The sequence below is a fragment of the Nesoenas mayeri genome (genome assembly GCF_963082525.1).
Source record: "Nesoenas mayeri genome assembly, chromosome: 3".
NCBI lineage: Eukaryota > Metazoa > Chordata > Aves > Columbiformes > Columbidae > Nesoenas > Nesoenas mayeri.
In genome coordinates, this window is record NC_137544.1 from 2,046,965 (window position 1) to 2,074,960 (window position 27,996).

Sequence of the window (27,996 nt, forward strand, 5' to 3'; positions counted from 1 at the left end):
ACATATCCAGAAAACGTATCTGCTGATAACCACACAAACCACATTTTTCATGGGTTGCTCTGACCTGGTGTGTTCAAGAAGAGCCATTTCCAGCTGGGTTTTAAAATGTGTCAGGAGCTCCATGTATCAAACCAACTGCTGCTGAAATCGCCAGCGCCCAGGGGTTTTTTCCTTCCTCAGATGGACTAAAAGGTCTTAAACTGGACACACAACAATCCAGCCCTAAGCGGCGCTTATTTAAAACCTGTGTTTTATCCTTTAGCGAAGGCTCTGAAGTAGGTGGATCTATGTGCTTACCGCCTGCCAAGAGATCAATACGGCTTTTGGGATATCGAAAGGAAATTTCCTCCTGTGTGATGAAAACATCAGTGGCAGCAGGAAGTGGCACCTCCTGCTCACCAGCCCAGCAGAGGACAAAGCTAAAACACAAAAGGATGCTCGGCAGAAGCAATCGATGACAAGCCCGAAGAAACAGGCGCTTCCGTGGTGTCAGCCGGAATTAGGAGCTGCAATTTCTCCACCAGGAATCAAACGCTGCCGACAGCGCTCGCCTCTGCGAGTTCTGCGCTTCAACACACGATGCAAATGGAAAATGAGCTTTTTAAGAGAGAACCGACTGATGAGCGGACGTAAAGCCGAACTAGGCTCGGATTACAGATCTATTATGGAAACAGTTGTTATGTCTGCTGCGTACCTGGATATTGTCACATAAATCTCACATGCACAAGATACTTGAACTGCAAAACATGAGGTTCCAGCTATTTTATCTCCTTCTTACTTTGCCATTAAGGTGATTTACAACCAGACTGAACATCAGGCAACGTGCGGTGCTGTTAAAATAGAATTTATAAAATAATTCCTGTGCATTTTTAAATAGACGAAGAGAAGCCGGGCTCGGTGTCGCAGTCCAAGGAGGCGCATGGACGTGTAGCCTGGGGGGACCTTTCCGATACCCACCTTTCTCCACACGGGCAAGCTCTCCTTTGGCTTCATTCGCTAATTAAAAGTCAGCTCGTGGCTCCGCTCCACGGGCTGAGCATCTCTTGGAAGCGGTGAGTCACGGTGGCGGTTAAATATACCCAACACCTCCAGTGACTCACGGGTCAGGTGAGCCGAGCAAAATGATGGGGAGCAGCAATTCTCATTTACATGTGGATTTTACACCTCCTTGGTTCACTGTCCTCACGAAAGAGCAAAGGCGGCAGCAATCAAGCCAACGCTTTGGCTTGATGGGAATAACTCCTGGAGAAAGACGTATTTCTACAGAGAGAAAAATCTTATAGCAATTCTTTAGCAGTAATTACAAATCTCCTCCTAAAGAAGAGAAGCTTATCGCCAAGTCCACAACTCTCCTACGTGGTGCTCTCAGCAGCTAGAAATTAAAACTTCTCAATCTCCTCGCACACTCTCTGCAAAACAAAGATCCCCTCTGGCTCTGCAATTCTTCACTCATTCCTTGGCCAACTTATTTCTCAAGCACACCAAAGCACCCCAAGCAAAGACTTCTGCCTGAATAGTCTAAAAAGGGTTTATTACCTCAAGAGGGAGGTGCTACAGAAACACTAAACACCAGCAACGCTTTCTCAGGGAAATAATTTCCTTCCTCCATTTGCAACAGAGTCACTATGAAAGTCTGGCGGTTTATCTTTTGAAAAAGATCACACTTTTGGTTGGTGAGTTCATATTATGTAAATATGGTCACTTCTAGACTCATCTTCTATTCATGCATCCATAAAACTCAAAATCTTCACTCACTTCAGGTCCACTCACGCAAAAAGGATCTCCCACCGTTTTATGGATAGAGATATAAAGGGAGTTCTTCGCATCCTCCAAGTCAGCTGCCCAGTTTACCTGGAAACGGTTTAAAGCAGCAACCAGGCCTGGATGCTCTGAGCCATCCCATGAAGTTCCTGTTCTGTCCACTGGCTCTAAAACCACAATTCCAGCCTTACTTATTCAGCAGCAACTGGCTGGAGCAGTGCCCCACATCCCTGAGACTGATCACTCCTCGTCCCACGTCATTTCTCTCATGTAGGCACTGCTGGGTTTGCAGCTTTGTGATTTACCACCAGGCTTAAGACTTTAAATCTGTAAGAAAAACAGAAGGCAACTCGGAACATCAGTTGGAGTCCAAGGGCAGTTTGAAGACTTATTTCTTCAGTTGGAATCGCGGTTCACGGTGAGGAACAGGACATACCTCCACGGAAACTGATGGTTCAAACTGCCCAGAGTCACATCCTTTTTATCAGATTAACTGGGCCCAGAAGCTGCAGCGGGCTGATCGAGACAAAGCATTAAATGAAGAAAATTCCCAGTTACGTCAAGAGGAGGATGCCAGATGGATGAGCCCTTGAGTGCTGCACGACTCAGCATCGCTGGCGCTGCAAAGACAGCGTTGGGCACAGAAGCAGAGCTCAGGTTTAGGACAAAGTAAAGAAATGACTGGACAAAGAAGGAAAGATACCCCAACCTATAGCCTATAGATGCTCCACTGGCTTAACCAAAAGTCACGCTCAGAGGGATTTTTTAGAACAGTAACCTGGCTGAAGGTCTTTTTCCCCATTAGGGAACCGCTGTACAAAATCTAAAGTTATGATTTGTCCAAAATTTTAATACAAATGTTAAGGCTACCATAATCCCATTCAAAGTAAGGAGTGAGAGAGACCCACAGTGTAACTGTCGGTATTCCCCACGTAGCGTGGGCTCTGTGGATGGAAGCGGTGAGGGAGGAAGGCTGAATCCTCACCTCCAGAGAGACATAAATCCAACCTTGAATGTCTATTTCCAGTGTCATTAGCCATCTCAAAACAGCACTGCAGTGACAGGGGACAACGGCTCAACGCAAGAAGCACAAAAAGTAAAAGATCTGATTCATCTCGAGCCCAATTTTCTCACCTATAGAATGTTTCGGAAGTGCTACTACAATAACTCCCATGTACCTCCATTTTCTATGCACTTCGCATGAATTTTATGTTAAAAATAGAAACCTTTATTTATCTGCTGGAAAAAATACACATCATTAGTGCAGGTTTTCTGACACGGCTCGATCTGCGTGCTCGCGATGCGTTGTGCTGACTTCAGAGTCACTTTGGTTACTTGGTCACATCATCTGTGTCGTAAATAGTTTCCCAATAATTTGCAGAGCAAAGAAGAGGCTGCTCGAAAAGCAGTTTTAGGTCCAATAAGATTAGCTAGGTACCTGCAGCAGCAAGAATATGAAATAAGCACGTCCTAAACCACCTGATATATGTAAAACCACAGCGCTGACTTGAATAGACAACCTGTAAACTCCACCGTTCTCCTATTATGAGCTGCGTCCTTCTATGCTCACAACCAGGGCACCAGAGCAAAAGAAAAACAACTCTTTTCCCATCTTGCCTGTGATTTTACCTCGATAACATTCGCTTGGAAAGAGCAGCGTAGCACTTTTTGTCTGGTCTTTGTAACGACAAGAGACAAAACCCAAAAGAAAGCAGCAGAAGTGTTTGCTGCCCTCCAGAGGAAAACCAAATGAAATTACAGCTTCAAAATACAAAGACATGAAACTAGACAAGGGCTGGTCCTGCTCAGTTTTAAAACCGCTTTCTGTAGTGGCTGAGAATGGTATTAAGGAAAATCCACTGCACTGAACCACAACAAGGTAACAAACTAAAGCCGCCAGCAGGGACGCTCACCTCGTTTGAACAGCTCCAAGCCGTCACATCTTTCTCATTCTACTCAGTTTTATAGCGCAAAACGCACTGGAAAGTTAAGGATTTCACAATCTAAAGCACACGTGGCTAAACCTGCCTCTGATTTTCAATTTATCGACTGTAACATAAGAGGAGCGTCTCCCTGTCACACTAAAATGCCGCAAGGGCGACTGCGTTGGAGTGTGCGAGGGGCCGAGAGCGCTGACGCTGTGCGGTGACTCATCCCTGGCCTCGCTCCAAGCCAGGCTCAGCTCCCCTTCCCAGCCAAAGGAAATCAATCCCATGGCGACGCCGTTCGTCACAACCCCAAACCAAGGTGACGAGGCATAAAAGGTAGAAGTCCGGGTGGAATGTCAAGAAATCAGAAGCGGCTCAGCATTTCTTCCATGAGAAAATAGATGAAACACAGACCTGTGCCCCTAAAAACGTATTTGGATAAATGTTGCCTTCAACAAAAAGTTTTGTCTTCAGTGTTTTCTGGCTTTACACCAATTAAAGAACACTTTTACACTAGGAAAAACAAGACGCTTACCTGACGGCCTCTGCTACGTTATTGGAAGTGTGACCGGACAAGGCGTCGTGAAGGTTTCTGATGAAATAATCTCTGTAGTCTTCAGGCAGGGCCATGAACGTTCCACCCATCACAATAAACTCGACTTTATCCACACTGTGGCCCAACTGCTTCAGCTGTAAAATTAAAGGTACCAGGGAAAAATTACCAATCGGGGACTTATCTAAAAGACTTTTCTGAAGACTCTGACGTTCTTACACTGAATTTCTTTTTTTAGTTGTAACTTTTACAAATGACAAACCATTAATCCTTTTGCACACATTTCTTGTAATCACCCCCCCCAAAAACATCTAAAAAGTTATTTTTCTACTGCGAGAACATGATACAGAACATATTGAGCCCAGCATAACAGGTTTTCATGAAGAAGCAGAATTATTTGAGCCTGGCACTTTGCGGATGGAGTCACACTGGTTCCAGTTTGAAGTTACCTAAGGCCAGTAGGAAAAGTTTCGTCGCATCTGCTTCCATACACATAGAAGTAACTTTCCCTACAAACTTGTGGGAGAAAAGGACTACACAGAATCCAAGGAGAATTTTCCAGTGGATTTGGAGATATACAAGAAACAAGCCAAAGCAGAACAGGATTGAGAAACTCTTCAGATCTTCCAACTCTCCAGTTGGACCCCAAAAATCATCTTGGTGGGCAAACCACTCTTTGAGTACTAAATTCTCCATGTAAGTAAATGCCAAGAAGTAGCACCAGCCACAGAAGTTCAGCAATATTCTGATGCTCAAAGGAGCATCAGCAACATCAGTTTGTTCGGTCCTGTGTCACAGGATCACAGAACGGTTTGGGTGGGAAGGGACCTTCCCAGTTTCCAGTGCCAGCCCTGCCATGAGCAGGGACATCTGCACCAGCTCAGGTTGCTCAGACCCCCATCCAGCCTGGCCTGGGATGTCTCCAGGGATGGTTCAGCCACCACCTCTCTGGCCAACCTGGGCCAGGCTCTAACCACCCTCAGTGCAAACAATTTCTCCCTCATGTCTGGCCTGAATCTCCTTTGCTTTAGTTTAAAACCACCACTCCGTGTCCAAACAGGCTTTGAGCATCTCAAAGGATGGAGACTGCAGCACCTCTCTGGGCAACCTGGCCCAGTGCTCAGTCACCCTCACAATTTAAATCTGTTCCACTGCAATTTCTCGTGTTTAAACTTCTGCCCATTGCATCGTGTCCTGTCAGTGGTCACCACTGTGAAGAGCCTGGCTCCCTCTTCTTCGCAGCCCTCCACCAGGTATTTATAAACGCAGTGAGATGCCCTCAAGCCTTCCCTTCGCCAGACTAAAGAGTCTTTGCTTTCTCATCATCTCTTCAGATGCTCCAGTCCCTTCAGCATCTTAGTGGTCCTCTGCTAGACTTAGAATCACAGAATCATTTTGGTTGGAAAAGTCTACCCCTGGCGCTGCCCCATGTCCCAGAGAACCTCATCTCCACATCTGTTCAACCCCTCCAGGGATGGTGACTCCAGCACTGCCCTGGGCAGCCTGTTCCAATGCCCCACAGCCCTTTGGGGAAGAAATTGTTCCCACATCCAACCTCAACCTCCCCTGGCGCAACTTGAGGCTACTTCCTCTTGTCCCATCACTTGCTACTTGGGAGAAGAGACCAATCCCCTCCATGCTACAACCTCCTTTCAGGTAGTTGCAGACAGCGACAAGGTCTCCCCTCAGCCTCCTCTTCTCCAGGCTAAACAGCCCCAGTTCCCTCAAGTGCTCCTCATAAGATTTGTGCTCCAGTATCTTCTTCTGGAGAGCTCAGAACTGGACACAACTCTCGAGGTGGAGCTTCAGCAAGGCTGGGGCGAGAAGAATAATCTCCTCCTTTGACATGCTGGCCACACTCCTCCTAACACAGCCCAGTAGGTTCTTGGTCTTCTTTACCTCAAAGGCCTAATGCTGCTCATGGTCATCTTGGTGTCCACCAGCACCTTCAGGTCCTTTTCCAACAAGCTGCTTTCCAACTGGTCAGCTCCCAGCATGTACTAGTGACTGGTGTTGTTCCACCCCAGAGGGAGGACTTGGCGTTTCCCTTTGCTGAACTTCAAAAACCTCCCACCAGCCCATTTCTCCAGCCTTGTCCAGGTCATAGAATGATAGTGTCCTGAGTTGGAAAGGACTCACCAGGATCATCAAGTTCAACTCCTGTCCCTGCACAGGACAACCCCACAGTTCACACAGAATCACAGAATGTCAGGGGTTGGAAGGGACCCGGAAAGCTCATCCAGTGCAATCCCCCCATGGAGCAGGAACACCCAGATGAGGTTACACAGGAAGGTGTCCAGGCGGGTTGGAATGTCTGCACAGAAGGAGTCTCCACAATCCCCCCGGCAGCCTGTTCCAGTGTTCTGACACCCGTACTGAGAAGAAGTTTCTTTTCTAATTTAAGTGGAACCTCTTGTGTTCCAGTTTGCACCCATTGCCCCTTGTCCTACCGTTGGTTGTCACCAGCAGAGCCTGGCTCCATCCTCCTGACACTGCCCCTTTCCATATTGATCCCCAGGAATGAGTCCCCCCTCAGTGTCCTCTTGTCCAGCTCCCGAGCCCCAGCTCCCTCAGCCTTTCCTCACACGGGAGATGCTCCACTCCCTGCAGCATCTTGGTGGCTGCGCTGGACTCTCTGCAGCAGTTCCCTGTCCTGCTGGAACTGAGGGGCCACAACTAGACACAAGATTCCAGGTGTGGTCTCCCCAGGGCAGAGCAGAGGGGCAGGAGAACCTCTCTGACCTACTGACCACCCCCTTCTAACCCACCCCAGGTACCATTGGCTTCCTGGCCACAAGGGCCCAGTGCTGGCTCATGGTCACCCTGCTGTCCCCAGGACCCCCAGGTCCCTTTCCCCTACACTGCTCTCCAACAGCTCATTCCCCAACTTACACTGGAACCTGGGGTTGTTCCTGCCCAGATTCAAGACTCTACACTTGTCCTTGTTCTAGTTCATTAAATTTTTCCCTCCCAGCTCTCCAGCCTGTCCAGGTCTCTGATGGCAGCACAGCTTCCAGTGTCACCACTCCTCCCAGCTTGGTGTCACCAGCAAACTTGCTGACAGTCACTCTAGTCCCTCATCCAAATCGTTGATGAATATATTGAATAATATCGGCCCCAGCACTGACCCTTGAACACTGCACTAGATCCAGGCCTCAACTGGACTCTGCCCCATTGACCACGACTCTCTGGCTTCTTCCCTTCAGCCAGTTCACAGTCCACCTCACTACAGTTCACACCATGTGTCTGAGAACATTGTCCAGTCTCTTCTTGAACACTGTCAGGCTGGGACCCGGACACCTCCCTGGGGAGCCTGTTCAGTGTCCAGCACCCTCTGGGTGAAGAACCTTCAGGTCTCTCTGAACAGCAGCATGATCCTCTGGTCATTCATCCACCAATTCTGTGTCATCTACAAACTCACTGACAGTGTGTCCTGTCCCAACATCTAGGTCATTATCAGCCGCAAACCTGACAGCTGGGTTGTATCACTAGAGACTGGGCTTAGTGCTGCGGATCACAACCGTTCCAGCCCACCAGTTCAGGCAATTAAAAGTATTCTCATTATTTTCATCACAATCACTGTAAAAATTTACCTGTTCCACTCTGTGTCTTGTCTGCAGATAAGGGTCGTATCTAGCTCGAATGGCCCTCATGGACGTTGGCTAAGAAAACACAAGGAGATACATTTTGTAAACCACTTGTTTCTAAAGGACACAGTGAAAAAGAACAAAAGACAACTTGTAGCATTGAAATGGATGAAGTCTTCAAATCCTAATTGACCCCAAAGTCTTCAGTCTCACAACCAAAGAGTCCATCCAATTTTAACAACACCACACATTTTCACCCTGAGATGATAAGATGGTATAAAAAGAATGAGGCACTTTTTCAAATTCCTAATGCATTACAACAGGATGGATAAAGAACCTCTGTTGTGAGCCACAAAGAATATTGCAAAAATCACAAACAAACTGTTTTTCAAAGTATTGCTTTTTCTGTCCCTTTCGTTTTAGCTTCTCTTCACTTCCACAACAGTAATGCAAGGAGTGTCCTCTAGAACTCAGTCTAAACTTCAAATATTCTTTAAGCTAAACATACTATTTCAATTGAAATCCCTAACAAACTTACTTTTTATATTATTAGCTGATGCACACCTATTAAGAATACTTTAAGATAAGGTTTTCAAGTATCTTTTGTATTCTGGATTCATTTGGTATTTTGTATCTGTTATATTAGAAGCTCTAAAGGATGGGGCCGCTTTTAATCGCACACAATTCCCACATGCTGCTAGTATGAAACAAATTAATACAACATATCCAAATCAACACGAATTATAAAGCACTTACAAATACACAGGATTTTCCTACTTCAACAGGACAAGTTTCAAGTCACCGAGAAGTGGAAAACAGCAGACAAGATCCAGACTAAAAGGATGTTATGTCACTGATTACCAAATTAATCCGGTTAATATTTTACCTCATTTTGCTACTTCGCCTCTGTATTACAGCTATGAGTTATTTTGTTAAAACCAGACACAATATTTGAGTCACAACAAGATCTGCTGCTCTTAAACAGCAGAAGAGAGCATTATTTCAGAAATCTATCTATTTAGTTAGCAATCACTGTAGATACAGAGACATAAAAGGGCATGAATGAAATTTGGAGGCACTAACAGCTAAATAATAGGGTTTTTTTTCCAGAGCTTCACCTTTGTTAATCCAGAGGGTGCTGTAAGATGGACAGGACTTAAGGCACGTCCAGTTAGGACAGGATGCTCAGGGCTGTGTCCAGAACAGAGATCCCAAAACCTCTCTAGATCCCTACTGAGCTGTTTGATGACTGTCATGTTAAGATACTATTTTCTTGAATTAAGAGAATTTTCCACATGTGTGTTGCCTCTCAGCTTTCCACTGGGCAGATCTGAGGAGTTCCAGCTCTGGCTTAATTCCTTAAACCTATATTGGGCCACAAGTAAAACTAGGTTTCTGCAGGACAGTTTATTGAAGAAAATTTGGGCACAGATTGATCACGACACCAGCAAGTCATGGGATCCAGCAGCAACAGTATGAACAGTAGCAAGAGGGGGAAGAAGAAAACAACCACTACAATAATGGAGAAGAATTTCCAGTCCTATAGCTGAGCTGCTTTAGATCTCCAGATTTATGAAGTCTGCTTTTGGTTTTTGTTCTTGCAGTACGAATGAATTCGTAGAAATAAAGAGCAGCTTAACCTAAGTTTATCAAGTGTAGGCAACGCATTATGGCAGATTGAAGTAATACCTCATATCCTGTGTAAGACTGTGTCGAATATTCAAAATCGGAATCAGGTCCACCTGGGCAGTATCTGCAAATATTAAAAGACAAAAAAGAAAGGCATCAAACTCACGCAATCGCAACGATTTAATCAGAGCTCTCGAATAGGCACAAAACAACAACAAAACTTCAGAAAAGGAAGGTTTTGTTAGCTCTGGCACTACCGTAACTTAACATAATAGAGCTTCCAGACTAAAACCAGCTCAGAGCATGGGAAGAATGAATGAATGAAGGAATGAATGACGGAATGAATGACGGAATGAATGACAAGACTGGGGAAGGGACTTGAACACAAGCCTTATGGGGAGAGGCTGAGGGAGCTGGGCTTGTTTAGTCTGGAGAGGAGGAGGCTCAGAGGTGAGCTCAGCACTCTCTAGAACTACCTGAAGGGCAGTTCTAGCCAGGTGGGGATTGGGCTCTTCTCCCAGGCATCAGCAATAGGACAAGGGGCCATGGGCTTCAACTCTGCCAGGGGAAATTGAGGCTGGCTATTAGAAAGCAATTCTGTGCAGAGAGAGCGGTCAGGCATTGGAATGGCTGCCCAGGGAGGTGCTGGACTCACCGGCCCTGGAGGTTTTTCAGCTGAGATTGGCCGTGGCACTTAGTGCCATGATCTAGTCAATGGACTGGAGTTGGACCAAGGGTTGGACTTGATCATCTCTGAGGTCTTTTCCAACCCAGTCGATTCTGTGTGATTCTGTGAATTCCTGTGTTTCTGCATCACCCAGTGCAAATATATACGTACAAACCCAAATGTACACTTTGGAGAAAGTGATTCTGTGATATCCAGTAACACTGTGAGGAACTGAGCCTGCATGTGTCTACAAACACTCGGTATACTGTGCAAAACAGTTGTTTCATTTAATTTTAATGAGAACGGGACATCAAAAGCCAGTTCAGACCTGTCCGCTGACTGCAGCCACATAAAACAACTTCATAAGACTCACGAGAAGCAAAATGTACTTTGAACGTCTTTCTGGAACATGGCATTATTTTAGGGAGCTGCTGTGCAGTTTAAGAATAACAGTTACCCATAGATCATTACATTTTTTTAAAGTAAATTTTACAATCATAAACAATTTAAATATTTCCCACCATTCTATTGAGAACATCGTCTCATTTGTTGTAAAATAGAGTCTTTGTTTGCCATGGAAAGATATAAAATAGAGATATCATCTCGTTACACAATCCACGTTTCTTTTCCAGAAATTCGTAGCATTTTAATATCTAGATGGTGAGAAATCTCATTTACATTTATTTTCTGAACTTAGGAACATGCTATTTAATGAACACAGGCTACTTCAAAAGAATATAATCTTATATCTTACATAATACTGTGGATATTTGGTATTAAATTACAGTTTCGGCATCTAGAGGCTTGTTTGAAACCCTTATTCTGCGACACAGTAAGACAGATTTGCAGCTGCCACAGCACGACTGCTACCCAGGAGCGGAATGGTACACAGAAGATAGTCATTAAAAGGTATATAAATCTATCCTGGAGGGTCCCCTGCTTTCTTTCAAGGACTGTGGGATTCACGATCAATTTACAGCCATTCTGTGCTCAAAAAATGAGCTGAGATAGGAGGGTTGACAACCCCTTCGACGTTATCTGCGGGCACTGAGCTCCTCCAACAGACAAGATAATCGAGCAGTCAGCGTAGTGTTACTTACAGTGCGAATCTCAAGCGCACAGACACCAAAGTAATGCCATCTCTATCAAATTAGACACATTGCGTTCCCAGTATAATTAGTTTCCTCACTGCCTGCCCTGCAAACTCAACCCAAGTCATCTGTCACCATTAGAAAATTAATTACCAAATTACCGCGGCCGAGCTAATTTGTTGGCAAATGTTGCGCAAGCCAATCGAAGCCGTTTGGTACACGTAATTACCTGGAACACCTCAAACAGAAAAGCTGCTAACGCCAAAACAAGAATGCAGCCAGCTCATTCTCTGTTACGGAAAAAAAATGATGTTCCAGGAGTGGCAAAAGAAGGAACAGTTTGAAATAATGAACTGATATGGCTAGAAACAAAACAGATGAGATTTCAGGTGCGCGGACTCTTAAACAGAGGTAACAAACTCCAAGGTAAACCCAGCTCGGGTTTCTCAATTCAAATAAAACTCAGAAGCTTTTTGCTTAACGCCAGCTGGAAACCTTCCCTTCCATCTGCGCTCTCATGTGTTTGATTTCAAGCCGGGTCGTCACACCAGCAAGTTTTTGCAGACAACATCTGCGCCTCCTCAGGTGGGTCTCAGTTCAGCAGTTTTCCAACTTTTCCCATGGAATCCTGTTGTTTTTTGGTTTTTCTTGTAATAGTCTCCTCCAACCTGCTTGAGTACTCAGTTATCACAGTATCGCAGTATCACAGTATGTTTGGGATTGGAAGGGACCTCAAAAGATCATCCAGTCCAATCCCCCTGCTGGAGCAGGAACGCCCAGGTGAGGTCGCACAGGAACATGTCCAGGTGGGTCTTGAATGTCTCCAGAGAAGGAGACTCCACAACCCCCCTGGGCAGCCTGTTCCAGGCTCTGCCACCCTCACTGAGAAGTTTCTTCTCAAATTTAAGTGGAACCTCTTGTGTTCCAGCTTGATCCCATTACCCCTTGTCCTATCATTGTTTGCCACTGAGAAGAGCCTGGCTCTATCCTCGTGGCACTCACCCTTTATATATTTATAAGCATTAATAAGGTCACCCCTCAGTCTCCTCTTCTCCAAACTAAAGAGCCCCAGCTCCCTCAGCCTTTCCTCACCCAGGAGATGCTCCACTCCCTTAATCATCTTTGTTGCCCTACGCTGGACCCTCTCCAGCAGTTCCCTGTCCTGCTGGAACTCAGGGGCCACAACTGGACACAATATTCCAGATGTGGTCTCCCCAGGGCAGAGCAGAGGGGCAGGAGAACCTCTCTGACCTACTGACCACCCCCTTCTAACCCACCCCAGGTCCCATTGGCTTCCTGGCCACAAGGGCCCAGTGCTGGCTCATGGTCACCCTGCTGTCCCCAGGACCCCCAGGTCCCTTTCCCCTACACTGCTCTTTAATATGTAATTTCCCAGCCTATCTGCACAACGCACCTCTGCACAGTAACGCAACTCACATCTGATCATCAATTTATTATCCTAATTACTATATTGACAAAACTGGGTATCTACTAAGGCAAATAGGCTTTGGCCCATGAGAATCCTCCTTGGAGAAGTAGAATTTTTAAATATAACGTTCAGTTATCGGCAATCTGCAGCTTTGCGCTTCTGCAGAAAGGAAGCCTGTCCGCAGTACGATGCTACGTCAGTATTAGATTTATACAGAAATGCTGGAAAATAGTCCTGTTAGGTCATCTGAGCTGTCATACTTACACACAAATGTTGCCTGTAAAGTTAATGTGCGGACACCTGTGTGGTTTACACATCACGGCCACCACAGCAATCTGGAAGAAGCAAAGTTAGAGAGCAAAAATTATAGTCATTGCTTCTGTATTTACAAAAATCAAGTGCATCTTGGAAGGCTTTATATACATTTGCATCTGCAAGAGGCTATTTAAAGATGTTTTCTGCTTAGTCTGCCGCCTAGAATATCTGTGAGTTATCTCTAAGGAGATAACTAATACACCAAGAAATAGGAATCCTAGTATTTAATCTTTTCACAATTCAGAATAAACTGGCAGCGTATTATAAAGAACACGATGTCTTACAAGAAATCTGATTAACCGCCCTGCTGAAAAGATACAGATGGATATTCAGGTATTCATAGGGACCATCTAACACGCATCTAAAACAACGCGAGGGTGAGCGCGTACAAGCAAGGGATGAAAATGGGGTAGAAGTGGAGAGAAACAAAAACATGTAAACCAAAGATAATTAAAACATAACTATATCAATATATATAACTAATAAAAGCAATAAAAAATAACTGAGCCAAGCTATTTTTCCCTCACGTTGGTCTCAGGCAGCTTTTCGCACATTAAATGCAAACACAAAGTAAGATGCTACCTTCTCTTTTAAAAAGGAGCAGAGGGAAGAAGAGACGGACACACTCAGGTCTTTTGGTGTCTACTAATTTGGGGTGCCCAACTTGGAATACCCCATTTCCAGTTTTCATAGATTCTGGTTGGAGTAAGAGTTTAACAAAGCATTCCATAGCCAGAAAGAAGAAAATAAAGAGATTAAGCATATGGAGGGGGGAGTATGAGTTTTTTGTGGTTTTGTTTGGAGTTTTTTGGGTGGTTTGGGTTTTTTAGGGGATTCTTTGGCTTTTTGCTTGGTTTTCTTTTTTTTAAGTTATAAAAATTGAACATTTCCTGGATTTTGCTGAGGTTTATTTGGTTTGTTTTTCTTCTTAATCTAACATTAGGCACGCTGTATGTATAGTAGGGAAGCTTAAAAACACACAGCTGAGTGTTAACTGTATTAAAATTGATGTTTTCAGCCTCAATTACCTTCCAAAGAAACAGGTTAAGTACAAACATCTTATCTCTATTCACCAAGAGGGCCTGTAGATTAAGCCACGCTGTTTTTAAAGCAACTACCCTGTGCTGGCTGAGGTCAAACCTCCAATCCTGGGGGCAGTTCTGGGCCCCTCATGCCAAGAAAGGCCTTGAGGTGCTGGAGCGAGTGGAGAGAAGGGAACAGAGCTGGTGAGGGGCTGGAGCACAAGTGTGATGGAGCGGCTGAGGGACCTGGGGGGTTCAGCTGGAGAACAGGAGCTGAGGGGAGACCTTCTGATCTCTGACCTGCCTGAAAGGAGCTTGGAGCCAGGGGGGTCGGGCTCTGCTCCCCAGGAACAAGCGCCAGGAGCAGAGGAAACGGCCTCAAGTTGCGCCAGGGGAGGTTGAGGTTGGATGTGGGGAACAATTTCTTCCCCAAAGGGCTGTGGGGCATTGAACAGGCTGCCCAGGGCAGTGCTGGAGTCACCATCCCTGGAAGGTTGGATAGACAGACATGACGTTCTCAGGGACATGGGGCAGTAACAGGGCTGGGGTAATAGTTGAATTTGATGATCTTGGGGGTCTTTTCCAACCAAAATGATTCTAGGATCAAGAAAAACTTTTTCAATATAGGAGTGGTCTAATATTGAAACACAGACCTTGACACTGTGGACTCTCCATCCACATCCACTGAATGTTACAGAACTGTAGAATCTCCACCCTTGGAGCTATTCAAGCATCACCATCGTGATCTAATTGGACCTGCTTTGAGTGGGGCTGGACAACAGACCTCAGAGGTCCCTTCTAACCTGTTGCTCCACTGTTGTGTGTCACCACCACGGCCAGCTTAAGTTTTAACCTCAATTCCTACCACCAGCAAGGTGATGTTTCCAGCCCTCGCGGCCTCCTGCTGTAAAAGGATCAATCATAGGATAGTACCAGGGGTGGGATAACGGTTGGACTCGATGGCCTTGAGGAGCCTTTCCATCCAAAATGATTCCATGATTCTATTGTTATTCTAACAAGCAAAACATGCTGCCCTGAAAACAAATCTCCAGATCTCCTCTTTCTCTTCTCCGAAATGCTTTGATTGCCATATCACCACAGAAAAGGCCACCTGGCAGCGGCCAGTGCACCAGTGCAGCTACACTAAACCTTCTGGATGTTCAATATCCTGGTCTTTGAGAACAACTACATACAATTTATCAATGAGAGCACAGAGGGACGGTGGTGGATGGACAGAATGATGTATGTGCTTTACCCCACTAGCAGTTCTGATGGGCTTGGCCTTCAGCTTCGGTACCAGAGCCTTGCGGTACTGCGGGGGAACCGCAGCGATGATGTCGACCAACCGCGGCTGTGCCGCAAGTCCATACTTCGCCGACGTCTTGGTTTTCAGTCTAAAAGCAGAAATATCTCAGATTAACAACCCCGTTGTGACCTGCACACCCATATTCATGTTACTGTTCGCTTACATGGAGATCTAGAGAAGTTCTCCTAATTTACCTTTCCAGGTAAGTTAACGAGCATACAGTTGTTCCTTGCAACAGCTGTGATGTGTGTTGAGATACCAAAAATAAGCTCCAAACAAATCTGATATGCAACAACTGCCTGTGTTTTTACTTTCTGTATATCTTTCTTCTAAATATGGTTTTATCAAAACCCAGACTCTGGGATTTAATTCTTTTCACAGCTTCCCTGTGACTAACCCCTATAGACACAGACTGTAGCTGAGATCATTGCTAAGACATTCGTGTCAGTTATTTCCAGCATCAGCAGAAAGTTTGCAATTATATAATGTAAATGAAACAGAAACAGTGGGAGAAATTCAGGTGTTATTATTCTACATACATAAAAAAGAAATTTCTGTAAACAACAACCTCATTTATAACACATGGCTAAGAAAATCTGATTTAAACTTCATCCGTATATTAATCTCTCCTTTCCCTGATGGAACTTCAGGACTACTGAAGGATGAACACAGATGGAAACACAAAAAGGCAATGACAAATTTCTTAGAGTTTTTCACCAACACAACCCATTTTGTGCTCTGAATGTTGCCAACAATGTCACAAATCACCACAAAATTTACTAATCTTGCTGCCTTTATTATCAGAAAACGCTAAGACAAATGAGAGCAGCCTGTGAAAAGAAAACATCTTAAAATAAAGCCTGAACGTAGCAGACTGTACAGGCCACATTCAGCAGCAGTGGACCAGTTCTTCAGTGTCATCCAGAGCGACTTACTTGTTCAGATTCACATCTTTTCCCTGCTCATGGGCCTCAATTAATTGCTTGATGATGTCAGCTATCGTCATCACCATCAGCTCAGCATGGCTGAGGTCTCCTGAAATGAGAACAAAATGACAAACCATATGTATAGTCAGTGCTTTCTAACTGCTTGTGACAACAGGGCACACCTGCCCTGTGGTTTATTTTTAATATTTGCTACAATTGTTGCTTGCAGAGGGAATTTTGCCACCACGTTATGACTCTTGATTTGCAGCATTCCCCAAAAAAATGACAGTCACGGCCCTGAATTGCTGGTTTTCTTTTACTTCTAGGACAAACTCCCCCTTCGTGTGTCAGAGCAATTTGCACAACAGCTAGAAACAAAAAGTCATTGGAAGTTAAAGTCAATTAGTAGAACAGTCGGATGAGACCAGGATCTGTGGTAAGGAACAGAACGTGTTTGCGAGGACAGTGGGAGAAGCCGAACGGAGACGGCAGCTCTGAGAACTCTCCCCATCATAGAAAGCAAACGGTGCTTCAGAGAGAAATTGTTTGCACTGAGGGTGGTGAGAGCCTGGCCCAGGTTGGCCAGAGAGGTGGTGGCTGAACCATCCCTGGAGACATCCCAGGCCAGGCTGGACGGGGCTCTGAGCAACCTGAGCTGGTGCAGATGTCCCTGCTCATGGCAGGGGGAACTGGATGAGCTTTAAAGGTCCCTTCCCACCCAAAATGTTCTGTGATTCTATTAAATGATCCATCCACACTTGAAACAACAATGTGTATTTATTTCACCTCGTGCAGCTCTGTCTACACCACTAAGTGCTGGGACAGTAAAATCTACACACCGAGATTGCCAGAGAAGCCACCAGCAGGGACACGGGTGGGTGCACAGCTGCTCCAACAAGTTTTTGTTTGTGCCAGCTCTGCTGGAATCTGGAATTTAGACCCACCCAGGAGAAGCATCACAGCAAAGCTCCATCTGGTCTCTGTCTGCAGGTGGTTCTGTGGGGCAGATGGGGCTGCTGCTGCTGCCCTCCCTCATCTTTGCTCCCTACATTCTTCTCCCTGTTTTCTTCCACTCTGCTATGAGGGACAAGCCCAGCAACACCTGGACTCTCCTGTTCCCTGCACCCCAATCCACATCAGACAACCACGGCACCAGTCAGGAGCAAAAGGGACTCCTGGACACCCACATGGGTGCAAAGGACTCTGCATTCTAGCGACAGTGACGGTTAAACAGGGAGAGAAAACAGGTGGCTGGGAGAGGGGTGCTAAGTCTCTTCAACCCTCATGTAAGGTTTGGGCTGGGCCTTCAACCCTCCTCAAAACAACAGGGAGGGGAGGGAGAAAGTTATTGCCCCATTTTCCCACTCCACACGTAGACACAACAATAGGGGAGGTGGTAAAGCCCTGACACCCCCCAGCTGCCACCCCCACAGGACCAGGGGAAACAAGAAAGGGAGGGAGCCCCGTCCCACAGACCCCCACGATGCCCAAACGGAATCACAGAACCACAGAATGTCAGGGGTTGAAGGGCCCTGGAAAGCTCATCCAGTGCAATCCCCCCATGGAGCAGGAACACCCAGATGAGGTTACACAGGAAGGTGTCCAGGCGGGTTGGAATGTCTGCAGAGAAGGAGACTCCACAACCCCCCTGGGCAGCCTGGGCCAGGCTCTGACACCCTCACCCCAACAAGTTGCTTCTCAGACTCAAGTGGAACCTCCTGTGTTCCAGTTTGAACCCACTGCCCGTTGTCCTACCATTGGTTGTCACCAAAAGTGGCTGGCTCCATTCTCCTGACACTCACCTTTTATACATTTATAACCATTAATAAGGTCACCCCTCAGTCTCCTCCAGCTCCAGAGCCCCAGCTCCCTCAGCCTTTCCTCACACGGGAGATGCTCCACTCCCTGCAGCATCTTGGTGGCTGCGCTGGACTCTCTCCAGCAGTTCCCTGTCCTGCTGGAACTGAGGGGCCACAACTGGACACAGGATTCCAGGTGTGGACTCACTAGGATAGAGGGGGAGCGAGTGGAGAGAAGGGAACGGAGCTGGTGAGGGGCTGGAGCACAAGTGTGATGGAGCGGCTGAGGGACCTGGGGGGTTCAGCTGGAGAACAGGAGCTGAGGGGAGACCTTCTGATCTCTGAGCTGCCTGAAAGGAGCTTGGAGCCAGGGGAGTCGGGCTCTGCTCCCTAGGAACAAGCGCCAGGAGCAGAGGAAACGGCCTCAAGTTGCGCCAGGGGAGGTTGAGGTTGGATGTGGGGAACAATTTCTTCCCCAAAGGGCTGTGGGGCATTGGAACAGGCTGCCCAGGGCAGTGCTGGAGTCACCATCCCTGGAGGGGTTTAAAATACACATAGATGAGGTTCTCAGGACATGGGGCAGTGCTGGGGTGGGTTATGGTCGCACTCCATGATCGTGACGGTCATTTCCAACTAAAATGATTCTTTGATTCTATTGGCCCAACAGCACGTAACCCCCTGCCCGGTCTCCACCACAACGTGGGTGACAAGGGCCGCTGGGTCTCCAGCAGGTCCTGGCTGAGTCTGAGGTGAATGGAGAGGAGGGTCAGGCCCCAGCCCTGCCCCACAGCCCCTCATTCCCGGGCCGGGGGGGCAGCAAAGCCCAGTCCCACTGCCCTGAGCTCCCGGGAGAGGGTAAGGGCTCACCCTGCCGCCAGCCGCGGGCTCTGCCCTGACCCCACAGCGCTCCCACGGCCCCACACGGTACCTTTCCTCTTCTGCCTCATGCTGCCCGCTTCTGCTCAGCCGCCCCTCACGGACCAGGCCAGCGCCTCCCGCCGTGAAGCGAGACCGCCCCGCCACACGCGCCGTCGTGAAAACGTCGCACCTTACAGCCGCGCTGCCGGAAAGCGACAAGAGGGCTGCCCACCGGGGTACGCGTATCGCCGTACTGCGCATGCGCACACCGCGGGCGGGGCGCTGTGCGCGGACCCGGAGCGGGGCACCGGTCCCGGGTTGGGGGGGAGCGGGCGGTACCATCGGGGCTACATGAGGGGGTGGCGTGTCCCCCGGGGCACCCCACGCGTGTGTGCCGGGGCCCCAAGGGACGGCGTGCCTGCTTGTCCGACCGTACTTATGGTGCCTGGTGTTAAGTTGGAGCCCTCAACATTTACCGATATTTATCGATATTGCTGCGGAGTCAGCGGTGAGGCGCGAGTCCCCCCTCCGCACCCCCCTCCTCCCCCCCGCCGTCTGCAGGTCCCTGCGCCCAGTCAGCGCTAGGGGGTAGCAAAGTATCGGCGGGAGGAGAAACCTGCGGGGTTTCCTCCCAAAACAGTAAAATGTTTCTGCTCGAGAGGTGCCGGGAGACCTGCGGGCTCCTGGGGAGCACCAGGGGGAGCGCTGGAAGGGACCGGGCAGTGACCATCCCTGTGCTGGGACCTGGGGAGGCCAAACCGCCAACCCTGGGGACAGTTCTGGGCCCCTCACGCCAAGAAAGGCCTTGAGGTGCTGGAGCGAGTGGAGAGAAGGGAACGGAGCTGGTGAGGGGCTGGAGCACAAGTGTGATGGAGCGGCTGAGGGACCTGGGGGGTTCAGCTGGAGAACAGGAGCTGAGGGGAGACCTTCTGATCTCTGACCTGCCTGAAAGGAGCTTGGAGCCAGGGGGGTCGGGCTCTGCCCCCCAGGAACAAGCGCCAGGAGCAGAGGAAACGGCCTCAAGTTGCGCCAGGGGAGGTTGAGGTTGGATGTGGGGAACAATTTCTTCCCCAAAGGGCTGTGGGGCATTGGAACAGGCTGCCCAGGGCAGTGCTGGAGTCACCATCCCTGGAGGGTTGGACAGACGGACATGAGGTTCTCAGGGCCATGAGGCAGTGCCAGAGTTAGGTTATGGTTGCACTCTATGATCTTAAGGGTCGCTTCCAATGAAAATGATTTTGTGAATGATGGAGGTGGAATGAGACAGAAGAGTTTGCTTTCATCCTAATGAGTTATGTGAGGTTCCGCCTTTGCTCCTGCATTTGTTTGTGCCCCGAGTCTCACTGAGCTCCAGCAGAGCAAGCCTGGGTTAGTTTGGTTTGATGTCAGAGAAGGAGGTTGAGGTTGGATGTGGGGAACAATTTCTTCCCCAAAGGGCTGTGGGGCATTGGAACAGGCTGCCCAGGGCAGTACTGGAGTCACCATCCCTGGAGGGGTTAAAATGATGTTGAAATTAAGTTCTCAGGGACATGGGGTAGTGGTAACAGTCGGCCTCGTTCTTGAGGGTTTTTTCCAGCAAAAATGATTCTGTGATTCTATTAAATCAGCTTGAGATCCTTCCATGAATCTCCAGTGGCTTCTAGAGCTCACAGGTGCTTCAACATCTACAACTTCTCCAGGCTGGGAGTTCCACGACTGAATGAACTTCTCATATGGGGAACTGCTTTTGTTCGTTGCTGTTAGAGCCTCGCTGGCACCACCAGCTCCTGCGTCTCCTTGCTGGTGGCATCCTGGACAACTGCTGGATTCTGGTGGGTCTCTTTGTGAGTAATGTGAATCTGGCAGTGAGGGGAGGGGAGAGGCCACCTGGATGAGAAAACAGCATTGTGGAGGGGGAGGGAACAGGCAGCAAAGCAAAACAGGCCTCCAAAAAGAAAAAGAAAAACAAGTAACAGGAAAAAAATGACAAGAGATGCTGAGAGAGGTTGAAAATATGGTTTAGATCATTATCTCCTGTTGCTACCTCTCTCCTCCCTTCGGGGTTTTTTGAAGAGCTGAATTCAGTTTCCATCCCACAGGGTGAAAGATACTCCAGATGCTTTGTTAGTCTGTGTCAGATCCTTGGTTAGATGGAGCAATGTGCCAGGGCTGGGGCTCAAACAGTGGAGGTGCTGGACAAAAGAGAAATAATGTCAGAATCAGAGTAATTTAGTCAGAGAATTCAGATTCTAAGCATATTTAGGCAGTCGGCCAATCTGTGGGATTTCGGTGGCATTTAATACCTCAAATACCTTTACAAATCTGGATTGAATGGAAAGACGGTTTGCATTCATCATCTCATTACAGACAAAATAGTTGTCAATCAAAACATCTTTACTTTTCCTGCCCACCTTTCTGACAATCTGCAAACATTCCCTGGCAAAGCTCAGCTGCAGGAATATCTAAAGTTGGCGAGTTTACCTTGGGAAAATCCTGGCAGAGATCACAAAGGTCCGGGAGTGGCCACTGAAGGAATTTAGATAGGATTTGTCTCTCTCTGATACAAAAAATACATAGTTTAGCCTTACAAATAATGAATAATGACCATGTGATCACTTCCCTACAGGAGCTCCGCTTCTTCCATCCTCCTCATCCTCTTTGATAACACCAAACTGCACCCCAGCAGCCATTGCCGATTGTTTTGCAGAAATTAAGAGACTGAAGAACCACGTTCTCCCTGTTCCCAGCGCCTCCCGGGTGGCAGCATCAGAGCTAAGTGCCACAATCCTGGGAGGTCACAGCGCTGCTGCCAGACCTGTGGGATTCCCTTGATCGACTGGGACAACCAAGAACTCAACCAAGGCCCCGAGTCTCTGCTTAACTCTTCAGTCCAGCCTGAAACCTTCCTAAGGCTCTGCCCAGGCAGTGTGACTTCAGGGTGAGAGCTTTGGTTTGTAGAAAACTTGTGTTTCTTTAGAAATACGTGCGTCTGTAACTCTAGCCTCGATACTTTCCTCTCTTGGCTTTTACGACCAGGATGCATTTATGTCCTGCTTCCTACATGAAGCTTTCCTTGGGCCTCATCTTAACTCATTCCAGTGCTTTCCTCTACATATCATCCTTCACCTGTGTTTGGATTCTTTCTTTCTTCTCCCACAGAAGGATTTGCAATCGCTGATTTGCACTGTGCATCCTCCTCATGGGTGGACTTGCAAAAACGCTTACACCAGGGAGATCCAAAGGGATGCTGGAGGTTTCCACGTGCTCTGTTAGCTCCTTCCTAGCTGGGATCATCAATAAGTACCAGATGGTTGCTGCCCTGTAGGAGCTCCCCTCACTCCACCTCTGTGATCTCTTTGAAAATGCCAATATTATCACATCAGAAGCCTCTTTTCCTTTGTTCACTCCAGGTTCTTTATCCACCGCTGTTCTTGTGCAATTAAAAATCATCAGGGTCACAGACTACAAACCTTATGTTGATAAACCACTTGTGAACTAATAGGACTTTCACCAAAATCTGCCAAAATGTTGGGTGCTTCTGAAAAATAGCCAATACTTTCCCAGCTGGCTGCAGACATGGAGGTGCTGGGTGTATCAAGAGGTGAGGTCTTCAAAATCAGCTGCCCAAGCCAATCCTAGACTGAAATGGCATGAAATTGGGTTTGATTGTGTCACTCATAGAATCACAGAATGTCCTGAGCTGGAAGGACCCACCAGGATCATGGAGTCCAACTCCTGTCCCTGCACAGGACACCCCACAAGTCACCCCGTGTGTCTGAGGACAGTGTCCAGTCTCTTGTTGAACACTGTCAGGTTGGGGCCGTGACACCTCCCTGGGGAGCCTGTTCAGTGTCCAGCACCTCTGGGTGAAGAACCTTTTCCTCATGTCCCACTGACCTTCCCTGGCGCATCTTCTGCCGTTCCCTGGGGTTCTGTCATTTAGAAGGCAGTTGCTTCCTCATCTCCCTTGAGCTGATTGCTTTCTTTTGTAATTTGCTGAATGTTCTGCTTCCAGCCCAACCGTCTCCGGTCATTGTGGCATCAATCCAGGACCTGGCAGAGTCCCTGTGGACTTTGGATTGAGCCCATTGTCACTTCTGACCTAAGTACCAGAATTGGTGTGGCCAGCAGGCCCAGGGCAGTGACTGTCCCTGTGCTGGGACCTGGGGAGGCCAAACCATGAATCCTGGGGGCAGTTTTGGGCCCCTCACACCAAGAAAGGCCTTGAGGTGCTGGAGCGAGTGGAGAGAAGGGAACGGAGCTGGTGAGGGCTGGAGCACAAGTGTGATGGAGCGGCTGAGGGACCTGGGGGGTTCAGCTGGAGAACAGGAGCTGAGGGGAGACCTTCTGATCTCTGACCTGCCTGAAAGGAGCTTGGAGCCAGGGGGGTCGGGCTCTGCTCCCCAGGAACAAGCGCCAGGAGCAGAGGAAGCGGCCTCAAGTTGCGCCAGAGGAGGTTGAGGTTGGATGTGGGGAACAGTTTCTTCCCCAAAGGGCTGTGGGGCATTGGAACAGGCTGCCCAGGGCAGTGCTGGAGTCACCAGCCCTGGAGAGTTGGACAGACGGACATGAGGTTCTCAGGGACATGGGGCAGTGCTGGGGTGGGGTATCAGTTGGACTCAATGATCTTAAAGGTCTTTTCCAAGCAGAACCATTCTGTGATTATGTGATTCTATCTCTTGCTCTGCCACCGAGTATTAGCGAGTTAAACCCGTGTGAATCCCGTGCTAGCGTTCAATATCAAGATGACAACCGTGACAGGCAGGTGGCTCTCACGAGTGCTAGATGTGACGTCTTTGGCCATATGTTCTGTTTTGATGCAGCAAATCACTGTCATCTGCATTCCCACCATCCAGAACGCCTGCCTTCTCCTTCTCCTACGGAAATACGCTGTCGGCACCATCTCCTTCTCCCCGCACACTAATTTGGGATCTTGGCAATCTCTGCAATAGCCTCCCCGCGGCACAGGGCAGGACACTAACATGGGGACCTGCTGTTTGTTCTTGTGAAGTCTTGCTTTCCTCTTTCATGTGGTTTCGGCACTGGGGCTCCAACAGGTGCTGGTCGGATGCCGGCGTTCCACTGGGAGCTCTGGAGCAGGATCTTTGCCGCTGCTATGGAGGGCAGGTAACCGTTTGACTGGTGAGCAGCCCAGCTGGGACGAACTGGTGTTTTTGGAACAGACTGAAGATCTGCAGAAAGTGATAGCTGGGAAGAGAAGGCAGTAAAAGTCATATCATCCCGACAGCTTCAGAGGGGCTGAAAATGTCAGAGTCCATTGAGAACTTGTATAAATTCTATATATTCTATCTCCATTCTATAAATTATATTCCAAAATGATATCCCTAAATGATAAAGCATAATCTGCATTACTTGCAGTGATCTGCGCTCTGGTTGAAATTTACCTTAAGGACAAAAGGACCCAATTAGAAACTGATGCTAGTAAAGCCAAACCCTCATTAACTGATTCTTCACATCAGTTCATATGTTAATGTACAAATTCTCCCCTGGGCATATGGCTGCAACTAATCCCAGTCTCGCTTGCTGTTTGAAGTCTCGCAGTGTAAAGGATGAAGTTTGTTTTAACATCCTGTTCAGTGAACATTTTACTGAAGTAAAATAATAATTAAGCAAAAAAATCCCCTTAGCAACACCATGATTGTTTATTCCTGGAGCAAGATCCCAAATAGTCAAAAAACACGGGTGCTGCAGACCGGCAGCTTTGGGTTTTATTGACTGATATGAATTATTTGGTAACAATAGTGAGCAAACGTTACCAAACCCAAACATTTATGTAGCAACTCATTAAAAAGCAATATGTGGGTGGCCAAAGCTCTAAGGCACAGACAGGCCATGATTATTAGAGCCAGGTTATACTTTTAATATTAGAGTGACGTATAAAAGCTGAGCTTGAATATGCAAACATTATGCTGAGTTATTTTCACTTTCAGGAGTAGTCCCGTGAAGTTCAACAGGATTTCTTGTATGTATAAATAAAATTCAACATAAGGTTTGCAGAATATAAATATACACTGTCAGGACTGTATCTTAGTGCTGAGGAGCTTCATGTGGGCTGTACCCACATGGTATGTAAATGTGATCCATACTCAAAACATCAATTCCCTGTCAATACGTCATAGGGAAATATAGTCCTGACTTCAAATGCTGCAATCTTATCACCTTAGGATATAGGCAGTGAGGCAAGAATGACTGATCCTGTCAAGAAAACGTTATTTAGTGAGTACTAAAAATAAGTCAGTAATTCAGAAACAGCTGTGAGGGTGGAGCTGTCTCAAATAGAAACAAGCAGACAGCCCGAAAGGCAAAACCCCTGATTGCTGCCATCGCAGTCATTTGCAAAGCTGTCAAAAACATCCGTCAAATTGTGCGTTCCTAATCAAGTATCTGGGAATTTTCACTTCTTGCTTTGCTGAAAAGCTGCAGCAGAGTCCTCGGGGGAAGTTCTGTGTAAAGGACGCTGATGTGGCAGCGGTGACACGAGACTTGGAGGGACAAAAATCATGATGGACAACGTAGCTCCGTGTCAGAATGGACAGAGGTACAACAGAGTGGCCCAAACCCGATCTGGTTTCCATGCCCAGCCTGGAGGAGTCACCCAACCCATTGTATTCTTTGCTTTTCTGTAGAAAATACCAGGAGAGCAGCTGCTGAAGGCAACGTGAGCATCACGGGGCTATAGACAAACCGTAAACCTTGATCCAGCAAAGCGCTTCAAGAGATGGTTAACACTGCAACTAGACGTATCCTTTGAGTAAGGCATGTCCCTGGGTAAAGAGAGAGCAGGAATTCCCTCCCCGCTGCAGAGACATGCGCATCCATAAGAAGGAACGCGGCCCTTCATTCAGAGACCTAATTAACTTAATTGATTGTAATTTACTACTTATTCTAATTTAGCTCATTTAATTTATTCCAAATCAAGTGTGAGCCTGGTCACATTTTCTGCTACAGTTGCCATGATTTCTAATAAACTCCAAAACCTCACAGATTTACTAGGAGGAGAACTGATTCACCGCACGCAAACGTGGAGCCAGTGGATGTAATTCCAGGACTCAGGTCATCACCTTAATTACGTGTTTCTTCTCTTTTTGTGTGCTGTTCATCCGCCTCCGGAGCTTGGAGCTCCATAAAATAGCCCTTTTCACATCTTCATTATTGGCTGTAATTTACTTTATTCTCACCTACTTTCTGCCCTGGAATCATTGATCTATTTAAGAGCTTCATTTTCATTTGACTTGATGTTTGCTTGCTTGGGGCACTTTTGTCACAGTCTGTTCTTCTAAGGATTTACTAAAAGATTTTGAGCATTAAGCCTCTTTATTTGGAGTCAGTTAAATACAAGTCTTTCCAAAGGTCTCCATTTCAACAAGATTTCCCAATGCTACCTTAATAATAAATGGAAATTAATTTTGGATTATTCCTAGCAAGTTATATATTATTTTCTATGCATCAGGGTACCGCAATTTAACTTTTACTGTCAGTTAGTCATTAATGGCCAGCCTAACAGCATGTTTATACATCAGAGAATAAGAAACACAGCTCTTCTACTGAGATTTGGGCAACTTTAGAGAAATCAAAGCCTATTTTTAATGTAAGGGTCTAGGAAAGAGTGACACGGCAACTACCAGGTTTTTCACACAAACAGAAGCCAGTGCTACCAAAATTGCACAGCACCAAGACACAGAGCTCTGTCTGGGCTCAAGTCACCGAGGTTAGGCTGCCCTAACTGCTTAGGAGGGACCGAGGGATCATGGTGGAGCTTGGAAATAGGCAGTGGCTTAAAGATTGTCCCAGGGCTTTTTGTGGGGTGAGGATTCAGTACCTACCGACTCCGCATGTTCCCCTAGACATCTGTGAGCATTTTGTGTTGGCTACGTGCTTTCTGGTGACTGTTTGCTCGAGGAATCATCATGTCCCTTTTGAGGGGACAGAAGGTGACACATCCGCACATACCATTCAACCCTCTGCTGCTGCAATTTATAGCAAAACCTCCCATTGACGTTACGCGGGAGGGGTTGGATGTCATGGTGGGAGTCAGACTAAGTGCCTGTGCCTTCCTGATCGTGGGTTTCAGGTTAAGTAACTTCAAAGAACACCTAATTTTTCTAAAATCTGGGGAAAGAAAACCAAATTCACCTTTTTTTACCCTGAACTAAGATTTTTTTCACTTCTAGACTGACAATAAAATAGCTTCAAATTTGAAACAGGAAGCCGCGGTGGAATGAAACCATGTAAGGCCGCTCTGATCTAAGGGCTCCAGAGGAAGCCATCGGGGAATGGAAAATGCAATACACATGCTGAATAATTATATTTTCTGTTCTTTAACGCTGACTGAATCTATTTCCTCGCCAACAGGCTGCATTTGGGGCAGGAGAATGCCTCCCAATCTCGGGACACAATGCCTCTCTTTCATGGAAACCTTCTTTAGCTCAACTCACGTGCGTTCCCTCGCTTTCATCGCTTAGGAAACACGCTTCCAGGTCCGGAAGAACCCCCGATACGCTTGTGAGCACGTCCTTTTTCCGACAGTTATTCGTCGCCGTATCTACAAAAGCTTCGAGCTGGGGTGTTTTGTGGAAGCCTGACTTCCCTGGACTCCTTTCATGGGAGGATGCCCTATTTTACCAGCCAGGAGCATAAAGAATCCTCAGTATTAAGACCCTGGGGCTGCTCGCTCATGCTCAGCCTGATGAACAGAGAATAAACCCCCATCGAATTGTCTCGATCACAAGTTGCGAGCGCAGAAGAGCAGCTTTGAGGAGAGAATTGAGAATTGAGAGAGAGAATTGATCCGGTGCTTTGGGAAACAATGGAAATTGGTTGTCGAGATACGCAACGGAGGAGCGGATAACAAGGTCACTGCTTACATACAGACAGTGCTGAGCCAAAATGTTCCTGGGTGTCCCTGCCGCTGGGCTGCGGTTGATATAATTCCAAGCGGGTGATACTTGCCAGTGATTTTGCTTTATGGAGCTTATTAGATCCACGACTCGCTCTCTTTTTTCTCTCCGCTGCCTGGCGGCTGAGGTCCGGGGTCTCCCCTCCTCCTTTCTTTCTCCTGCAGAGTGGAACAGAACAGTATTAACAAGCTGGTTTCCTGGGGCTGAGAAGAAGAAAATCCCTTGTGA

The 27,996-nt window shown here is 47.3% G+C and overlaps 2 protein-coding genes across 3 annotated transcripts in view; both read right to left on the reverse strand.

Moving 5' to 3' along the window:
- ELP3 (elongator acetyltransferase complex subunit 3) overlaps window positions 1-19,032 on the reverse strand; it is a 120,639-nt gene extending 101,607 nt beyond the window's left edge. For both annotated transcript variants that reach the window (XR_013921975.1, XM_080341950.1), the window contains exons 1-7: window positions 18,942-19,032; window positions 16,224-16,323; window positions 15,238-15,376; window positions 12,910-12,980; window positions 9,519-9,582; window positions 7,836-7,904; window positions 4,225-4,379 (exon numbers count right to left, since the gene is read on the reverse strand). Coding sequence is in view for 1 of the 2 variants with exons in the window: in XM_080341950.1 (XP_080198076.1) it covers window positions 4,225-4,379; window positions 7,836-7,904; window positions 9,519-9,582; window positions 12,910-12,980; window positions 15,238-15,376; window positions 16,224-16,323; window positions 18,942-18,960 (617 nt within the window). In the remaining variant the exon portion in view is untranslated. The remainder of the gene's footprint in view (window positions 1-4,224; window positions 4,380-7,835; window positions 7,905-9,518; window positions 9,583-12,909; window positions 12,981-15,237; window positions 15,377-16,223; window positions 16,324-18,941) is intronic.
- A 1,942-nt stretch (window positions 19,033-20,974) lies between these two features.
- Window positions 20,975-27,996, reverse strand: part of FBXO16 (F-box protein 16) — a gene marked incomplete at both ends in the record, with an annotated part of 31,303 nt that continues 24,281 nt past the window's right edge. Inside the window, 3 exons of the mRNA XM_080342881.1 lie at window positions 20,975-21,042; window positions 23,833-24,058; window positions 27,821-27,926. Of these exons, the coding sequence (XP_080199007.1) occupies window positions 20,975-21,042; window positions 23,833-24,058; window positions 27,821-27,926 (400 nt within the window). The remainder of the gene's footprint in view (window positions 21,043-23,832; window positions 24,059-27,820; window positions 27,927-27,996) is intronic.